The following is a 21,577-nucleotide window of genomic DNA, read 5'->3' as shown; positions in this document are numbered from 1 at the left end:
AGCTGTGCCACGTGGCAAAATTGGGCACCCAAGCTCTGGTGCAATCAGACTACAGTGCCCTTGGTATGAAGCTAGACATGCAATGTCAACATCGAGTACAGCATTTACTGTTTCCAATAACATAGCTGATCCTCACAAGTAAATAATGGGGAATCTTGAGCAGGTAGAGAGAGATTTGTGATCCTTGAGACATAAAGTTGTTCTTCGTTAGTTGCCAATTTTCCAAAAGAATTAGAGCTGGAGACATATATCCTCCTTTGTGGGAAGCCAAATTCCAATTTTTCTGACAACAGTGAAACCAGGGGAGTGGTTTTGGACTCCTTGCTAGTGTCTCCTACAGATCAATGGCTTACCATGTGGGGCACTCAAAATGAACGAAGCAGTAATATTAGCAACAAACTCCCATCTATGGCAATGTTCCTTGATCCATTGTTTGCAAGATGTCTGACAGGGGAATCCCACTCTAAGTGCTGTCCAAAAATAAGAAAGGATCCCCTCCTCAGGAAATCATCATAGCTACCTGTCACCCGCGTCCATGACACAACTGTTCTATGAAAGACCGAGGCAATGGCAATGTTCCTTGATCCATTGTTTGCAAGATGTCTGACAGGGAAATCCCACTCATAGGAACATCTCCAGACCTCTGTTCCAAAAAATATTTTATTGGAAATTTTGTGTTCTTTATTGTTTTTCAGCTTCATCAATTGACACTGGCAGCTTATATGAGTTTTCTTGAATGTTTATCTGGTATATTACTTAAACATCTGCTCGGTTTTTGAATTCAGGTCTTAATTCAAATATGTGAGGTGATTGTGGAGCCCTTGAGGGACCGCGTAGCATTGGGCTTACTCCATGCTTCTGTGGTATGCGCATTTGCATGTGCCAAAGTAGAGCCTGCAAAAATATATTGTGTTTTGTCTTTTGTATCTTCCCCAGTCTCAAATGCAACTGAGTCTTGTTTTGGTTTGCTAGGATGGTATGGTGCGTGTGTTGTTGGACGGGGGCCCAAATCGATTTTTCTCACAAAGTGATGCAACCATGCTGGATGATGATTTGAGAATTCTGAAGGTTTGTATCACATGTTCTTAATGGTACGAAACCCTCGGAAACAGAAACTACGTACTAAATGTCTTAATATATTACAGGAATTCTTCATTGCAAATGGAGAAGGCCTTCCCAGGGGGGACGTGGAGAATGCAGGGTTTCCTGTCAAGCATATCATTGATCTATACAGATCAGATGTGAGTGTTTCTTTGGTTGCTTCAAGATTCCTTTACATTCAGTCAGAATATTGTGCTGAGATACTGATTGTGTTACAACAATTGAGCTTGCTGGTAACAGAATCCAGGATGCCATATATTTTTATATATCTTGTTGCCCATAAAGCAATAATAAGGAACTTGTGCATGTGATGTTTCTTACAGACACATCGGGTTATCGAGAGCTTGAAGCGTGCAAGCGAGCAAATGGTAACAGGTACTAGTTCACACACACATGCCAGAACTGGCAATGATGCAGACTCTTTCCTTCGTGTGCTATGTCACAGGATGGACAGTGAAGCGTCCACTTATCTTAAGAAACAGTACAAGCTTCCAAAGTCATCATCATAAGCAGTCAACAAATATGCAATGTGTATCATGACCCCTGACGATCAATTCTTGTGTGTCATAATCATCTAGACCAATTTGTCTGTTTAGCTAGTGCGACCATTCTGAAGCGGATCCAATTCTTTATTGCTTCATCCATGTGAAGTTGCTTATTTAAATTGTGGTCTTCTTGTAATTGAATCGAAATAAGTGCACATTTTAGAGTCACAATATGCCCATACTTGAAGAATCCAGATGCAACCATCATTGATGACAGTGACGTTAATCAATAACACAAAACTAAAAGGAAATGGTTTACAAAACAGATGGGATGCGTAGTCTGTGGAAGATTATGATGAGATCTGTTACAGGCGAATTTCGTGAAAGTGATGGATTTGAAGAGATGAAATCACCCTTTAAGTTATTTCTGGGAATCATCTTACGAGTGGTGTGAGGCTTTCATCTTTATCTTTAGTGTCTATAATAAGGTGTGATATATGTTCTCAAGAATGAACGACACTGCAAGACGAGAGTGAGATTATTAAGGTTGGTTACATACCACGCGCAGGGCTTGCGTCTTGCGTCTCTTGACACATTGGCAGGCAGCTATGGACGCATATTTTGGCCCCGCTCTGATCGGTGGACTCGATATACGGCCGTGTCATGAAGTGCATGGGCATATAAGCTCTTGCCTGGAATATATGAGCATGTGATATGATACGCTAAAGGGGGTATATTTTCCACCTGAAAGCTTGGTTTTCATTGGTTCTTCCAACATATATATGTAAGGCAGCCCCTCACCCTATGCGTAGCCACCTTAAGAACAAACATCCTCAAGTGCATTGCCTATATCCATGAGCAAGAAGAATGGTTGTAGGCAGTCGAAGAGTTTTAAACAATCTCCGAAAACATTCTATAAGAACTCTCTCGTGGAAATTTTAACTAAAAGATTCTCGGAGTATGAGTTTTTGGAACTTCAAGCATCTCTTTGAAATGAGCTTGCAAGGGACGATGATGTTGTGTATTCTCCATATAATAGAAGTATGATCTTGTCGTGTATGACCCAATTCAATGTTTTATTTTAATGTGGACTTGACATTTCTCCTATAAGGACTTGTTTTGCTCATACAAAATTGCCCTTGTAAAAGGTTATGTAGTGTGTCAGCCCATATCCTCTTCAAGGAATCAAGTATATGGCTTATAGTAATTAGTACACTTTTTTGCTAGCATCTTATCTACAAGACATCAAGAAGATTTTGATGTTGGAATCTAAATTATGGTTATATTTTAGGATTGTGTATGATTTGTGATCATAGTAATGATATTAGAGTGGACACTTATGTCGTGGATGATACAAGATGGATATCCTATGCATTATTCATGCACTAGACATTTAAAGGCATTTGCTATCAATCTCTATAATTGCAGGAATTGGTTTTACAGTTATATTTGTGGATTATATTTATCCAAAAACTTGCACAAATGTGATTTTAATTTCAAAATGGGAAGAAACTTAGATGTGCACGTTTATTATTGTGATGATAGTCTTTACATGAATCTAGGGTTCAATAAAATTTTATAAATACATGCTTTTTTTCTTTTTGTGAATAGCTTGCTTCTCCCTAATATCTAAATATTTAAAAATAATTTCAATATATTTGGGCTCAATAATAATAATAATGCTTAACCTTAGAAGCATACAATTAAAATTCTCTAGCCTCCCTTCAAACTCATATGTTATTACGAAAATACCAAGACTAAGTGTTCATGCTTCATCCAACACTTCATAATTTTCACTTCTCTAATTCCTTGGTTTAAATATTTATCCACTAGCACCACAAATCACGTTAATCCTCCTAATGTCCACCTTGCACAACACAACCATTGCTACAAGTTGACAAATGCAACAAGTTGTGATTATTTAGTGAATTAGTAGAAAATACAAATCCATATAAGATATAAAAATAGTCATTCTAAATATATAATCAATGAAATAAATTAATGATAGTAATCATGAGAGTGTGTGTGTGTGTGTGTTAATATCCCTAAAAGACCAATGTGGCCAATGAGATTACACAAAAACATATAAAGAGTAGGTCTCTCATTGTAAAAAGAAATAAAAGACGTGTCTTTGAGATTACATCCTAGATGATATTCTATGTAAAAAAAATGTACATGTACAATACAAAAGTAGTTCATACTACTTTTTTTTATCACTACACTTTCATAGTTGGAAATGTAGCTTTGCGTGGTTGAGGTACCTTAGCATCTATCTCCTATGGTGTTCAATTATAGCTTTAATCTATCTACGGTAAGGGTGTTTGGGTCTCCTCTCAAGTGGACATGGGTGTCATACTCAACTAAGTGCCAATGCTCTATACAAGGCTTCTCTGTGATGTAGCCCTATTGGTATCTATCAACAATGGTGATTGATCTTGACTATGTGGTAGTAAAAAAAAGTTAGTGACAAACCTCTATATTAGTGGACCAAGATGAGGAGGGCTCATATCTTGTAAAATAGTAACTTTCCACCTTTGAAGGTCTAAAAGGAAGAGAATCTTAAACACCTCTTATCCTCAGCCTACACACCTATCTCATAGAAGTCCAAAACCCTCTCATTTTGTCACAAAGTTGGCATATGTAGTCTCCCTCCATAGCCTCTCGTCTACCTGTCGCAATCCTTAAATGATGCATTGAGATATACATAACCCATGTGGTAACTGAGTATACATATAGCTCAATCAGTTGAAAAAACCATTCTCGAAGAGCTAAAGAAATATCTCTAATAGTGTGCCATCCTCATGCCATGCAAGAAAAGGGATCTAATACAAGTCCTCTTTGTATCCATTCTAAGTATATCTACTCCAATCACATGGTATCCATTATGAGTATATCTACTCTAATCACTCTGATCTCGAAGAGTTGAAGAAATATCTTTATTAGTCTACCATTATGCCATGTGGGAAAAAGGGATCTAATCCAAGTCCTCTTTGTATCCATTTTGAGGATATATACTCTAATCACATGGTTCAACTCTCCACAAGGTGTTGCCCCATATCTCTGCTCTAATGATCTTGTGTGGGATTCAACTCTTCACTCATATCATGTGTGGTATCATCATGACCAACAATCACTCCATATGCTCCTATCCATCATAAATCTCCCCCTCTAGTGCATAATTGATTAGTGGTTAACTTTCTTATCATAAAGGCTTGGACCCCAAAGGGCTATTTGATAGAGGAGTATGGATGTAGCCAATGTATCAAAGAGCCATAATTTGGTGCATGGTTCATGGAACTATATGTGCATACATTGTCTCTCCAATGTACCTAATACTACATGCACTCATGTCGGTCAAGCCTCTGATGTCTCTCCATGAAAATTAAGGGTGAGTGAGAGTGAGAGTGATAGTTATATTATATTAACATCTTTCAGACCTTAAAGACATATAGAACAAAGACGCAAATCCAAGTTTTTAGTTACAATCCACTTCAAGGAGCCATAGCCACAAAAAGAACCCATACAAAGCACCATTACCACCAAAAAGAAGACCAACTAAAGCTATCGTAGTTACTTAATATGTCATGACCCAAAAGTAACTTATTGTTTCTATGATGACCTTTTCACTCTATAAAGTGCCCATTTGTGTAACCTAGTGGTTAGCCTTTTTGAACTCCTTTATGTTGACTTTGCCACCTCAATAAACCACCCATTTTCCCTTCTTTCTAGATGCCTTCATATTGCAATTTTGCATGTCACACTTTGAGTTGTGTTGGTGTAAGTTCATTTGTAATCCATACTTTGGTTCCCTTTTAATTGCTTCAATACTTTGAATTTATCTTCCATGTTTCGAAACTCCAAATTTGCTTGATTCTTTCCTTACTTGATGACTTGCCGTGGGAGCATCCACTTGAACCCTTTGACTTGCAATGCCAGCCTTATTTGTCTTTAGTCTATATGATATTGAGCATTATTGGAGCTCTTCACTAAATAGTCCCTCTTTTGTTTCTTTATACCATCCCTTAGGGAGGTCTTCTATATGAGCATGGAATGTATTTTCTTGTATAATGTGGCTTCATTAAGTACAAAAAAGATGGTATTTGTCATATCGTGTTGATGTCTCCTTCCTTGTTTTGCTTTCATTTGTAGTTATTGATCTACCTTGATTGTTATTTAAATCTCCTTATATACTTCCTACTTTGATCATTATTTATTTGACTTCATCTTCAATCTTTTTATTGGTCATAGCCACTTTTATTGCCAACTTTTCCTCTAGTTCATTTGACCAAGTGCTTATGCACTTTGGCAAATGAGTCTTTCAAAACCATAAGTTATGCTTCCAAGTTTCAAACTCATTGATGTAGACACTCCTCCTATGAACTTGGATCTCAATTTGGCTTGGGCGATAGTTCCAAGACTTCCATAAAAGTCTTTGGGTTCATCTCACTATTAGGGTAAGAGCTTAGCCCTAACCCTTACCCCTTAGGTACTACCTTTGCATCCTAGGGGGAGATGATAAGGGAGATTCTAGACCAATCAACCTGACCCTATGAAACAAGATTGTGTGTGTGTGTGTGTGTGTGTGTGTGTGTGTGTGTGTGTGTGTGTGTGTGTGTGTGTGTGTGTGTGTGTGTGTGTGTGTGTGTGTGTGTGTGAGAGAGAGAGAGATTGATTGATTGATTGTTACTCTAGGAATGGACTAATGGTGACTAAGGAGGAAAATTGGAAGAGAAAAGAGACAAATGATTGAAATTGAGTAATAGTGAAAAAAAAAAACTAAAATCTAGTGCTTTTGTGATATATAGACGTAAATAATTTCCTAATCATTCATAAGGTCATCATTAGGATAGATCCACTATATATCAATGGCTCAACCTCTTCCACCAATAGGAACTCTTAAACAACTCTCTCTTGTATTCATTGATTGCATGCCAAAAATCACTTATAATAATTTTCCTTTTAGGACACATAATGAGTTGACTACTTCTTCAAGCACTGATTTGCCCCCCAAAACATTTCCCATTTCTACATGGGATTCCAATTCAACAAGTCCATTCTTGTCAAATAACAAAGCACATGCTTATCTAGTTGACGATTTTCCATCATTACATTTTCCATGCCCTAATTTGTTGTGGGACCTCCACTTTTTTTTTAAGAAAAGAAACTTTTATTAATAACTCCTCATTGAATAACTTGAGGCAAATTACAAAGTAAAAGGAACTCTGCAAAGAGTAACTAAGTATGTCACAAATACAATGGTTGTGCGAACAACCAATCTGATGGGTTGTAATGCCAAACCATATGAGAGAGTGTGTGGAAGAAAGTGCTTGAATTCCACATCCACAGAATAGCCTCTCTTCTCTTCCTCGTCCTCTCAAAGCTACCATGTATCCTCTCCCATCTCTCACAGAGAATGTGAATATCTCTGTTTAAATCCTTGATAGAGTCTCTGTTGTGGATACATCCATCAATATGAAAAGTCATGTAAATATTTTCATTGACCAAATATTCATCATTGATAAGTATTGCCTCTTTAAAATTGTATCCTTCCTCAATGTATAGGCTACCAAAACATTTCTAACCAATGTTGATTTTCCCCCAACAATTGTTGCTTGATCTGCTAAAATGTCTCCACACCTTGAAAGTCCTCCTTCAACAACTCTAGGTTTCTAGTGCATATAAGTATTATTGTTAGAATGTTCATTAGACCTTCAATTGAATATCTCAACTTAGGAGGAGGAGAAAGAAGATTTCAATAAGAGGTGGGAAAAGGAGAAGGTGAAAAGATAAAGAATTAATAGATTGCTACATGTTGCATAAATATGATAATAGAATGCTTCTCAAAGGACTCTCTCACCTCCTTCTACATCCTCTGTGTGTGTGTGTGTGTGTGTGTGTGTGTGTGTGCGTGCGTGCGTGCGTGCGTGCGTGCGTGCGTGCGTGCGTCCACTCACATAAATGATGCCAATTGCCAAAGTCTATCATGAACCCAATGCACATTCTACTTTATTTTTGAAAACATCAAATTTTTAGAATATCATTTTCTAGCTTTTGGTCAAATTTTCTTATAATAGCTTATGTAGCTTGAGTAAAATATTATAACTATTTGGATTTTCATTGGCAATAGCTCAATAAGGCATAAGGCCCTATTAAAAGCAAGTTGTGAGCAATAGAAAATCTACAAATGACTCTATAAGTTGTCTTGACCAAATTCTTTGAAGCTATAGACTTGAAGGGAGAGCATGGAACTAAGAGAGCTAGTAATACTCATGATTATCATTATTAAAGCTTCTTCATTGAGTTTGACAATGTTTAAATGTGCACATACGATAAGGTTTGATCCACCCTTGTCCATGCAATTGTTTGCATGGTGGCTAGCTTAATTGAGGATTCGTAGCAAGCCCCTACAGTAGGAGGATAAGGATAAGGACATGGTAGAGGGAAGTCTAGGAGAAAAGTGAGGAAATAAGCTCAAGGTTGAGGTGAATCCTCAATTGGCTTGAAGATCCTCGTAACATCATGTTGGGGTTTGAAGGCTATATGTACATAGTCACATATATTTACCTTGTACTTAATGCATGCACACTTTGTACATTACAAGTGGCACGGTCGCCCACCCTGTCAATTTTATTATTTATTATTTATTATTTATCCTTTACTATGATAAAATAATAAAGAGAAGGCAAGACACAATTGTGAATATTGGAGTTTCCACATGCCAATCTTGCTCTCTTGAGTTCGAACCTGGATCCACAACCAAAGCTCTTGCTTCCACTTGTGCTCTTCTCACTCAACTTCTACTCACCTCAACTTCCACTCACCCTTCCAATTGTTATCAAAGCAAGCATTCAAGAAGCTTCAAGCATTCTACTTCAACATAAAAAAGAGAGCTTCAACTAACCTTCCATGGCAACCATGTCTTCATTTGTTTGAGGTATGCATTAGCTCCCCACCTTATCCAACTTCTTCCCTAGCTCTAGGTGGGCATTTAACAATTGACGAGTGATCTCTAGAGGTCAACCACGACATGTAGAGTGCTAGGAATTAGCCCCTATGTTTTTTTGTGCATTTTTAGGGGACTACTATATTAGTCTTGTAACCAGCATTTACTCCAACCACCTTGTCCCATGTTTTGCCTAGCTATTGGGGGTTCTTTCCAACATATTGGACTCCATCTTGGGCATTATTCATGAAGAGAATAGTCAATCGTTAATTGATAGTTGTGGACATACTTGCTATTCATAGTTTAGGATAGCCAACATTTGAATGTCTATGATTTTTTTTATACTTATTCATTGAAAGTTTAATGCTAGGATGATTTATTAATGCTTGAGGATGCTCTAAGGATCGATTAGAGCTTACTTTTATCAGCCATTGGAAGGTTTATTTCTATCATAAATGGTGGATAGCAAGCACATGTCTTGAATATCAATGAAGTCTATGCTTTTATGCCACTTAAAAATACTCTTGGATCATATGTATGATTAACACTACTAGTTATATTTGATATGCTCTTATTTGAGCTTTGCACTTTGGTTTTAGGATCTTTTACAGTCATATTTGTCAAAGATTGCATTGGTCAGTGATCTAATATTGGAATTGGGGATTTATGTCATTTACATGCTCCCGAATATATTACTCGATATCATTGGGCTTCTTGATGTTATGATATACATGCATTAAACTTGCTTTGCTCTTGAACACTCTAATTTTCTTTCCATGGGAGTACTCTCAATTTTATTGCAAATCTTGGCCTTTAGAGTCCATGAGATCTCTCTATATACTCATTGGTTTATAAAACACTATTCTTGCATAGTTATTGATCAATGCTAACTAATCTTTATTTGATATTTGTTTATCGAGTACTTCCTCTTATCAAATGGGTTTGTAGTCATAGATACATGCTTTGTTATGTTCTAAGCTTCACTATTCATGAGCAATGAGTTGGTTAAGCAACTTGGTAGATTTCACGATTGCTTGGAGATCTCCTATGCATAATTGGCTTATGTCAATTACTCCTTTGTTTGGGATGCATCTATGTATCTAACACTTTTGGATTCTCTAACAATATTTGGTACATGGAGTTGCATGCTCTTCATTGGACATTGCTAGTTCCATTATAAGTCATGTTGCCATCCAAACTTCCCTAGTAGTGGAAGCATTTTATATTGGATATTTTCTCATATTTAACTTGTTATTTATAGTAATTTTATGGATATTACTGGTATAATTAAATTTTGAGTTATTTTCTTGAGAACAAATACATATTCAACATGGCACTTTAGTAATCTTATTTTGCAGAAACTTTACAGGTTTTACTTTGTGGTTTTATTTATCTTGGGCACTTATGGTTTTACTTTGTGGACAATAGTAAATTACATTGTACTCTTGTTGATTCATTTTTGGTTGAGTTTTGGGGCTATTTTGCTAAATTTACAATAGTTGTTCTTTCTTTATTTTGTAATCATAATGGCAAGTGCTTCTAGGGCTTCTAGAAATAGTGCCATCTTTAATATTTACAAGTTGAATGGCAATAACTTTAACAATTGGAAGACCAAGATTTGGCAATTTTGGTACAAAAGAACTAGGTTAAGGCATTGAAATGTAAATGGATAAAGCCAAAAGATATGGATATTGATATTTGGGAGAAGCTTGATGAGTTATGCAAGTCCACTATTATTTTTCCTTTGTTTAAGCAAGTATACTTTAATATCATTGTGAGACTACTGGTTGTGCATGGTAGTTATGGGAGAAAATATGTGATATTTATGATAAGCAAAGCCCTACTTCATAGTTGTAATAGCTCAAGAAGCTTGTGGACCTTTGAATGAAGGAAGACACTCCTACATCCACTCATTTGAATGTGTTTCACTCTATTTACAGCCAACTTACATTGCAAAAGATCATCTTTGATGAAAACATTGTCCATGTTTTTGCTTATTGTCACTCTTTCTAAGTCGTGGGTTACATTCTGCACTACCATTAGTACTAATGCTCCTGAAAGTGGTTTTAAATGCTCACATGTAAAGAGAGATTTGCTCATTAAGGAGATTAATAGGAAGAATGTTGATGCAACCCGCATCTCTCATGCTCTCACAGTTAAGAGGCAAGAATGATGCTACATGCAATTATGACCGATGTGGTAGAGGCCCACAATAGAATAGATCTAAGTCTAGATCTCATGGGTGGGGTCACGGTAAATCCCATGGTCTTAAGTCTTCTCTCACATGTCATTATTGTGAAAAGAAGGTATACATACAACCATAGTGCCATAAGATGCACCAAGATAGGCATGATAAAGGTAAAGGGAAAGTATTGGATAATGATAAGTCCTCGTATGATCAATAGATTACTAGATCCACTATCAAAATTAAAAAGATAAATACATTGAAGTGCATGTCAACTAATTACATATTGATTGCATCTTCACTTGGTGCCACACAGTTGACTAATGGTTAGTCTTCATTCTCTCCATGCTAGTTACTTGATTCGAGGCTTCATTGTTGGGGATAAAGGCACCTCCGCCTAGCCGCCCATGTATTACTACACTGATAGTACCCACCATTGCACACTGTAGGTGGCGGATTCCCGTCACAGTTACTTATTCTTTATTCTTTTAGTGGCAGTTTGAATAAAGGAAGGCTCAGCCACACATTGTGGTTATTGTAGTTTCCATTTCTTGTCTCTCTCTTTCTTGCTCTTGCTCTCCCGCCATAGCTCTCGCGTACAAGCTTCGATCCTTCTCACCTTTCAACTGGTATCAGAGCAGGCCCTTCGCGAGTGCTTCCCGACCTTCCTCGGCATCTACATGAGGTACGAGAGCTTGCTTCTCACTTAGTTCTCAGCCATTCTTTGACATGAACATCAGGGTTTCATGAAAAGGCACCAGCTCTCGCGTACAATCTTCGATCCTTCTCTCCTTTCAACTAGTATCAAAGCAAGTCCTTCGCAAGCGCTTCCCAGCCTTCCCCGGCATCTACACAAGGTATGAGAGCTTGCTTCTTACTTAGTTCTCAGCCATTCTTTGACATGAACAACAGGGTTTCATGAAAAGGCAGCCATAGCTTCCATCATTGAAGCTTGTTCTCTTCACCTCTTGCTTGGACTTGTCCTAGGCTTATGTAGACCTGTTGTAGGCTTTCATTGGGCTCTTGCTTATCTCGTACCCACCCTGATTTGGCCCATCAAGTATAGCAGCATGCTCACATTTTATTTGTGCATGTTTGCAAAAATGGCTCAAAAATCACTCTTTTTGTCATATCTCGGGCATTCGGAACCCGATTCAGGCAAGGTAAGAGTCTAAATTGGGATTTTGGCACGCTCCAGATGTGATGGTGATGTCGGATTTGCCAAATTCTAATGACAGAACATTCTACAATAGATTTCAGGTCTGAGACAGCATGTATTTGTATGCCTATGGCTTATGTGATGCTTCTACTGATGTCTATTGATATCGGATCACTTGTGGATGTTATGCCTCTTATGTGAGATGCATTTGGAGCTGATTTAGCTCAGCCATTGACTATTTTGAACAGTCCCAGATCTGGCCAAAATAGGGCAGCACTTATTTCTTGAAGTCTATGCTTACCGAGATTGATCACTTGATGCATATTGATACCCGGATGATGTCTACATGTATGGAGATGCTATGTTAATGAATTGCCATCATTTTGGTACTGATTTGAGGCCTGAAATACTCAGTCTAGAGTAGTGAATGTCTGCTGTAAACAGTTGGGCTGAAGCTATTCTACTCATGTATGCTTATGCCTATGCTATTCGAGTCATGTCTTGGAGATGTACATTGATGTATTGACCATCGAGGATTGGAAAAGAGTTTGCAATTGCTTCTTAATCATTGGTTGAGCTTGAGATCCACTTTCCATAGCATTTTGATATTTATCTTGGATGTATCTTGGCACTTATCGGTCTATGCTTGATCGCTTTGGACATGCACTTATGCTCATGTCACCTACCTATGTCAATTACATTGTTTGAGCTTGGATGCTATTGGAGCTTTACTTGGGCTTGACATTCGATTGTCTAGAGCATATTTTGGAGATTTATTGGCTTGTCAGAGTTTATTTTGGAATATACTTGATGTCTATGGATGCTACATATGGATGTCACACCGCCTCCATATCCGGGATGTCTCATTGATGCTTGATCTTGGACACTTGTCACTAGTGCATGCGGTCTATACTATTTGAGCTTTTGAGACTATTTGGGATCTCTTACCCTTTGGGATGATGCATGGTTCATATGTCTTGGTTCCTTCCGATGCTTATGAGCTGACTCTTTGACTTGGGTCCCTTTCCTTGCTACTTGTGTCAAGTCTTGGTAGTGGTAGGCACACTTTACTCCGTTGACCGGGGGGTGTGCCTACTCATTGGCAGATATTTCATGACATGTTTGGGTGTTGGATTCATGCTTATCAACTGTCATATGCCTATGTTATGCCCGCATGATGCTGGTTATGGTCTTGGCAGTATATGATTGACTTGGGATCCGCTTCTAGCACAATTAGCTCTCATTTACTGAAATCTGTCATTTATTACAGCAAGCTAAAATCTACAGATTTTGAGCACTTCTATGAGAATAATGCTTACTATTTGATGTTATCTTGGTCATATTTGGTGGACGTGTGCTTCTCTTAGTAAAAATCCACTCTTTCAGCCATTTTTAGCAGTGGTTTTAGTGCATTTTCTACCAATTACAGCAACCTGCAATTTTGCCTTTTTGCATTGATTTGGGACAGTATGGCTGGTCATCTGAAAGACACAGCTCTCTTTAACATTGCCAAGTTGGATGGTACCAACTATGGGTATTGGAAGTCCCGAATATGGCAGGTTTTGGTGCAGAAGTTGAAGATTAAACCCTTGCATTTCAAGGGTGTCAAACCTGAGGATATGGATGATGATGTTTAGATGGAAGTTAATGAGCTATGCAAGTCTACCATTATTTTCTCACTCTCAGAAGAGGTCCATCATAATGTTGTTGAAGATGAGAGTCAGAGTGCATGGGACTTATGGGAATTCAGGAGCTTTATGCGCAGTAGAGTCATGCATCACATATGTATTGGTTGAAGCAGTTAATGGACCTTCGCATGAAGGAGGGGTCATCCCTATCATCTCATTTCAGTCAGTTTCATGCTATCATGAAGAATCTGTTGTCAACAGGGTATTGAGTTCAACGATAACTTACATCCATTATTTCTGCCTGGCACCCTTCCTGAATCATGGGATGTCTTCCATATTGCCATATGCACGAACAAGCTTGATGGGCTGAAAATCAAAGATGTTGAGAGTGCTTTATTGACTGAGAAAATCAACAGGAGAAACAATGATGCTTCTCACTCTTCACATGCATTGAAAGTTAGAGGTGGTAGACATGACAGGCATGATAATGATCATAAGGGCAGGGACTCTCAGAAGTCTAGGTCCAAGTCACGTGGTCGCAGTAAGTCCCGTGAGAATGGAAGTCTGATCTTACCTATCATTATTGTGGGAAAGCAAGACATATTAGACTGTAGTGCCATAAAATACGCGATGATATGTGCAAGGAAAAGGGAAAAGAAAAAGTGTAGGAAAAGTCTTCTGAGTGCAGTATTGTACCTGCAAAGTCTAGTGTGAAGATAAAAGAGGTTAATGTCATGCAAGCCACCGATTCAGATGATGATTACATACTTGTAGCTTCTTTATGCGATGCCTTACAGACTTCTAAGATACATTCTACGTATGCACAGTGCTTTCTCTTGGATTCAGGTGCGTCCTTTCATGTGACACCTTGTCGAGATTAGTTTCATATCTATCATACCATGTCTGGTTCTGTGCGTCTTGGTGATGACAGATCTCTTGACATTGTGGACATTGGAGATGTTCGGCTGCAATTTTCTTTTGGCAACTCTTTTGTTTTACATGATGTACGCCATGTACCTGCATTGGCACGCAGCCTTATGTCAACTGGATAGCTTGATGATGCAGGGTATTTTGTGTCTTTTGGAGACTCTGCGTGGAAGATTACTCATGGCAGGCTTGTACTTGCAAGAGGTACCAAGTTTGGCAACCTCTATCCCTTACTTGTATCAGGAGCTACATTGGATCATGTTTTGTCTATGGGTATTTTTCCCATGTATCCCTTTGGCATACTCATTTGGGGCATATGTCTCTTAAAGGAATGAAAATGCTTTGTGCTTTGCAGTATTTTCCGCCTTTTGACTCTTTGCATTTTGATTCTTGTGATCGTTGTTTGTATGGTAGGCAGACTAGAAATACACATAAAAATTCTGGTAAGAAACGCATGGGTGAGCCCTTGTGGCTCTTATGCACTCAAATGTATGTGGGTCCATGCCCTATCAGTCACTTGGTGGGGCAAAGTACTTTGTTACTTTCATAGATGATTACTCACGTAAGGTTTGGGATTATCCCATGAAGAGAAAATCTGATGTCTTAGACACATTTCAGTGTTAGCTTGCATTGATAGAAAACCAATCTGGGAAATGCTAAAATGCCTAAGATCAGATAATGGGGGTGAGTATGTATCACATGCTTTGAGCAGTTTTGTGATGAGCATGGTATTAAGCATCAGTTGACCGCCCCTTACACCCCACCCCAGAATGATATGGCTGAACGCATGAATAGAACCATTCAGGAAAGGGTCCGTGTAGCATGCTTAGCCAGGCTGGCTTACCGCAGCACTTTTGGGCTGAGGCAGTTACTACTACAGTGCATCTCATTAACAGGTCGCCTAGTAGTGGCATTGACTTTCAAGTTACAGAGGAGGTGTGGGCAGGCAAGCCCCCCTCTTATGATCATTTACGTGTCTTTGGATGTGAGGCATTTTGCCATGTGCCCAAGGACAAACGCAATAAGGTGGATCCTAAGAGTGTCAAATGCATTTTCATTGGCTATGGAGATGCAGGAAAGATGGGTTACCATCTATGGGATCCGTAGGTGTGGAAAGTGATCCGCAGCCATAATGTCATCTTTTATGAGGGACAAAATGCATATGCAGCCTGAAAAAGTGATTGAGGTATGCAGAGTTGTCTTTCAAGAGGAGCCCCCTGCTCCTGTTCAGCCCACTCCACAGCCAGCTAGATAGCGCGTAGCATCACCTGATGCTCATGGCCCAAATGCTAAACATGCTGATACTAGACAAGATGTTGGTCAGGCAGCAGAGCTTGGGTTGAGAAATTCTACTAGAGATAGACGACCTCCTGACCATTTTGCACCCTCTATGGATTATGTACTGGTTACAGATACAGGAGAGCCTCTTACTTATGATGAGGCTATGCGCAAGGGTGATTGTCACTCTTGGGAGAGGGCTATGCAATCTGAGCTTGACTCATTGCATAAGAATAAGACTTGGGATTTGGTTTCCTTACCTCAGGGTAAGAAGGCTTTGCCATGCAAGTGGGTGTACAAGCTGAAAAGTACCCCTAGACACCCCAAGCCGGCATACAAGGCTCGATTGGTTGCTAAGGGTTTTAAGCAGGAGCATGGTGTTGATTTTTATAAAGTATTTTCTCTTGTGGTCAAGATGGCCACCCTACGCTTAGTCTTGGCCTTGGTTGCACAACTTGACCTGGACTTGTACCAGATGGATGTCAAGATAGCTTTTTTACATGGGGACTTGCATGATGAGATTTACATGGAGCAGCCTAAGGGCTTTGCAGACCCTGGCAGGGAACACCTAGTGTGCAAGCTAAAGAAGAGTCTATATGGCTTAAAGCAGGCACCTAGGGAATGGTACCATAAGTTTGATGCATTCATACAGTCACAAGGCTACAGCCGCAATGCTATGGATCCGTGCTTGTACATGAGAAAAGCCTGTGACGATTCTTTACTAATTTTGGTACTCTATGTGGATGACATGCTTTTAGTAGAAATAGCTCATGAGGAGCTCGATGCTCTTAAGGCTCAGCTCAAGAAGAGCTTGAGATGAAAGATCTGGGGCAGGCTTCTCATATACTTGGTATGCACATCATGCGCAATAGATCTCAAGGACTCCTCTATCTGTCACAGAGGGAGTACGTACATAAAGTCCTTGAGTGCTTCCGCATGCACAATGTTAAGCCTATTGGTTGTCCATTACCTTCTCATGTGAAGGTTTCACAGGTCGATTATCCAAACAGATGAGCAGAGGGTCGAGATGGCCAAGATTCCCTATGCATCAGTCGTGGGCAGTCTTATGTATGCCATGAAAGCCAACCGTCCAGATATTGCTTTTGCAGTTAGGGTTGTGGCATGTTATATGGCTACACCTAGCAAGAAGCATTGGGATGCCGTGAAGGGTATCATGAGGTACCTGAAAGGCACAGCAGATATGTGTCTTTGTTATGGCAGCCAGGATATAGGAGTCATGGGGTACAGTGACTCTGATTATGTAGGACATGCAGATAGTAAGAAGTCCACTTCTGGCTATGTGTTCACTTATGCTGGAGGGGCTATCTCTTGGATGTCCAAGGTATAGAAGTGTACAGCCCTTTCTACTACAGAGGCCGAGTATATTGCAGCCATAGAGGCTTGCAAGGAGGCTATCTTGTTAGGCCGTTTGATTGCAAACCACCTTGGTATGACAGATGCTTTGCCTACATTGCATTCGAATTCTATGAGTACCATTCAGTTGCCCAAGAATCCGTTCTTCCATGCGAAGACGAAACATATTGAGGTGAGGTATTACTTCATTCACAAGGTCATTGAGGACAAGTCTGTTGACCTTGTCAAGATTTCAACTGAGCAGAATCCTACAGACTTGCTTACGAAAAGCCTCACTATCAAGCACTTTGCCTTCCTTAGGAGATTGATGGGCATTGGATGAGATGACGTCTTTTTCCTCATCCTATTGTACATGTGTACATATTATACTGTCTTTTCTTTTTTCTCTCTCATTGGGGTAGATTCACCTTTAAGTGGGAGGTTGTTGGGGGTAAAGGCGCCTCCGCCTAGCCACCCATGTATTACTACACTGACAGTACCCGCCACTGCACACTACAGGAGGCAAGCGCCCGTCATAGTCACTTATTCTTTATTCTTTTAGTGACAGTTTGAATAAAGGAAGGCCCGGCCACACATTGTGGTTGTTGGAGTTTCCATTTCTTGTCTCTCTCTTTCTTGCTCTTGCTCTCCCGCCATAGCTCTCACGTGCAAGCTTCGATCCTTCTCACCTTTCATTCATTTCATGGATCTCGCATCACAACTAGTTTTATACTTATCATGCTATTTCTAGTTCAGTACACCTAGGAGATGATCATGTATATGATATTATTGGCATCGATGATATATGTGTGCAGCTTCCTACTAGTAGTTCTTTTGTTTCACATGATGAACATTATGCCTTGGCTTTGACAAAAAGCCTTATCTCTATTGGGAAATTCAATGATGCCGGTTATCATGCTTCTTTTTTATTATTCTACTTCGAAAATCACTCATGGAAACCTCATTTTTTTGGTAGAGATGACAAAATTGGTAGTCTTTATCATTTGCTTATTTTTGGATAAATTGATTACATATGGGCCATTACTAACCTTCCTCGTGTATCCCGATGGCATCATCACCTTAGGTACATGTCACTTAAAAGAATGAAAGTTTTCACTCGTTTGTAGTATCTCCTGTCCTCCTTGGACTACTATTGTTTTGATTCTTATGATCATTGTTTATATGGCAGGCAGACTCATTATACTCATAAGAAGTCTAGATCTACACGTATGGGTGAGCCTTGGCCCTTGTTCAATAATCGGATGTTTGTGGTTCCATGCCCTACTAACCTCAGTTAGAGAGCCTACATTCACTACTATTAATGCTTCACTAGCCTAAGATTTTCTTATTGTGCAGGATCATGTTGATGATGGACAAAGAGGATAGGATGTACTAGCTCCCTAGCTAATCTTCTAACACTCTACTTGAGCCTCACATCATCCTAATCATTATGAGCCCTCTATGCATTATGCCATTGTAACAAATATTGATGAGCCTCTAACTTATGAGGATGCTATACACAAAGGTGATAGTTCATCTTGGGAAAGGGATGTGCATTCTGAGTTTGACTCACTATGAAAGAACCAAAGTTGGGATTTGGTTTTCTTGTCTAATGGAAAATATGCATTGCCATGCAAGTGGGTGTATAAATTGAAGAGTGCCCTTGGTTGCCTAAGCCTACATATAAGGCCCATTTAGTTGCAAATGGTTTTAAATAGGAAAATAACGTCAACTTTGATGGCATCTTCTTTCCTCTAGTCAAAAGGACTACCCTTTGCTTGGATTTTTGCCTTGGTTACATAGTTAGATCTGGACTTGTACCAAGTGGATATTAAGATTTATTTTGTTACATGAAGATCTACATGAGGACATCTATATGCAGCAACCTAAAGGCTTTGTGGAAAAGCGCAAGGGATACCTAGTGTGCAAGTTAAGAAAACATCTCTATGGACTTAAGTAAGTACCTAGGGAATGGTATCATAATTCTGATACCTTTATGCATTCATAGTTCTATGCCCGCAATGCTATGGATCTATGTCTCTACACGAAGAAGGCCCGTGATAGTGGCCTTATTATTTTGGTATTATATGTTGATGACATGTTTATTGTGCTAGGAGTACTCATGATGAGTTGGATGCTTTGAAGACTCATCTCAAAAGGAGCTTTGAGATGAAGGATATAGGGCATACTTCTTACACACTTTGTATATGCATTACGCACAACTGCTCTAAGGGACTCCTCTACTTGTCGTAGAAGGAGTACATCCATAGGTTACTTAAGCGATTCCATATGCATGATAGTAATCCCATTGGCAACCCCACTCAAATGATGAGAGGGCCAATGCAACCAAGAGTCCATATGCATTTGCAATAGGCAGCTTGATGTATGCCATAATAGCCACTAGACATGACATAGCATTTGCAGTGGGAGTTGTGGCTCGTTACATGGCAACACTTGGCCAATGACATTAGGATGTCACAAAGTGTATCATGAGATACCTTAAGGGCATTGCAAACTTGTGCCTTTGCTATGGACGCAAGGATACTGAAATCATAGACTACATTGACTTGAATTATGTAGCATATGCATATAGTAGGAAGTCCACCTCTTGCTATGTCTTCACCTTTACTGGAGGTTTGGAAACCTTGGTATTCCTTTTATGACTCCTACCATATGGTATTACGTCTAGTTATTACACACCTTGATATTCCTTCTATGACTTCGACCCTATTTTCAGATTCTATGAGTGCCATCCAGTTAGCACGTAATCCGATCTTTCATGTGAAGACCAAGCACATTGAGGTGTATTATCACTTTATCATAGAGATGATTGAGGACAAGCAAATAGAGCTTGTCAAGATCTTTACAGATGAGAATCCTGTTGATTTGCTCACTAAAAGTCTCCCAATGGATGTTATGCCTTCCTTAGGAAGATGATGGGCATAGGATGAGATGATGTTTTTCCTTATCCAGTTGCATTCATATGTAAAGATTGTACATTTCTTCTCACTCTAAGCACATTCATCTTTAAGTGGAAAGTTGATGGGGGTTAAAGGCCCCCATGCTTAGTCACCTATATTTACCTTGTCCTCAATGCTTACACACCTATACAATGCATGTGGCTACACCTATACAGTGCAGGTGGCGATCAACCATCATTGTCATCTTCATTCTTGAGTCCAAACCTCCATCTTTATTCTTGCTCTCTTGAGTTCAAACTTCCATAGCCATAGCTCTTGCTTCCACTTGTGCATTTCTCATTTTCACTCCTACATATTCACCCTTTCACATCACTCAAGGAGAATATGAAAGATAAGACCGATTGGCCATGGTAACAAGATATGTAGTAATGTTAACACACTTAACACTAGAGCGGTTTTCATATTCTTCTCTAGGAAACTACCCAATGCCATGGATGCTACCACCTAGTTCAATACCATCCTTGAAATTAAAGAAGAGTGGACCAAGTTCAATAAGTGGGCAATGGGGTTTTTGGAGGTTATGTCTAGTAGAAGGAAGGAGCTCAAAAGGTGCTCAATCAAGGAATCTCCTTTTGGGGCCTTAATTCAGTATATATCATGCCATGGTAACCAAGCCAATAAGGACATTCTTAGGAAAAAACATTCAATCTAGGTTGAAATGTATGTTTTGCCTACTTACTTTTAGAATTTGTTGCCTAACATTGCCAAAGGAATTTGTTACTTAATATTGCTAAAGGATTGAATAAGCTGCTCTATATCACTCCTTTGGCTAGTTATTTTGAGAATAGAATCTATCTCTCATGGAACATGAAGGAAAGGAAACCAATGCATCTAGATTAGGATGTTCCATATATGGGTGACCTCATGTTCAAACTGATATATAGCATTTTTTATGGTGCATGCTTTAACTATGGTTTGTGAGGATGCTGTCATAAGAAATGTCTTCACGCAATGAAGGATGGTGATAAAATCAAGTCCCACACAAAAAATGGCTCTTGGGTGGATGTGGTTAAGAACAATGAACAAGTTGGAGCAAAATCAAATGATATCGATAATCAAATAGTTGATAAAGACAATGGATCATTATTGGTCAAGAGGCAAAAAGGCAAGAATGTCAATACAAAGCAAAAGAGTGTCAGTGTCTAATAGTATTTTGGCCAAACCACCACATGCCATGAACTTTAGGAATAAAGCTACACATTTGTAAAGATACGAGGGGGGAATCCAGTGCCTTTACGCCACTCAATAGGGTGCCTTTGACTGTGTTGGATTGAGTACCTTGGAATGGATGCAAATATACAAATGGCTTCCAATTTTGGAGTGACCAATTGGAGACAAGGGTTTTGAAAAGCTACAAAAATCTAAACATAAGAAGGGAACGATACAATGTCAAATAAGAATGGCTAGCTTTAATGTTAAGGGTCTAAAAGGTAGTGTTAAGAGGGGCTTATTTTGGAAGTAGGTGCTTAAATTTAACTTAGATGTAATCTTACTTCTAGATACAAGATGCATGGAAGAAGTGTTATCACTTTCATTT

The 21,577-nt window shown here is 39.1% G+C and overlaps 1 protein-coding gene across 2 annotated transcripts in view; it reads left to right on the top strand.

Annotated features, from left to right (window-relative positions):
- The window catches only part of LOC148022880 (plant/protein (DUF810)), a 199,907-nt gene extending 197,287 nt beyond the window's left edge, over positions 1-2,620 (top strand). For both annotated transcript variants that reach the window (XM_087695818.1, XM_087695820.1), the window contains 4 exons: positions 786-863; positions 973-1,068; positions 1,146-1,241; positions 1,425-2,620. In XM_087695818.1, coding sequence (XP_087551944.1) covers positions 786-863; positions 973-1,068; positions 1,146-1,241; positions 1,425-1,610 — 456 coding nt within the window. In that variant the 3' untranslated portion in view covers positions 1,611-2,620. The remainder of the gene's footprint in view (positions 1-785; positions 864-972; positions 1,069-1,145; positions 1,242-1,424) is intronic.
- Positions 2,621-21,577: the final 18,957 nt, after the last annotated feature.

Source organism: Lygodium microphyllum, chromosome 16 (genome assembly GCF_053477565.2).
Source record: "Lygodium microphyllum isolate KBCC chromosome 16, Lygodium_microphyllum_v1.1.10, whole genome shotgun sequence".
NCBI classification, from domain to species: Eukaryota; Viridiplantae; Streptophyta; class Polypodiopsida; order Schizaeales; family Lygodiaceae; genus Lygodium; species Lygodium microphyllum.
The sequence above is the reverse complement of the archived record's forward strand: the minus strand, read 5'-3'. Positions and strand labels throughout refer to the sequence as shown.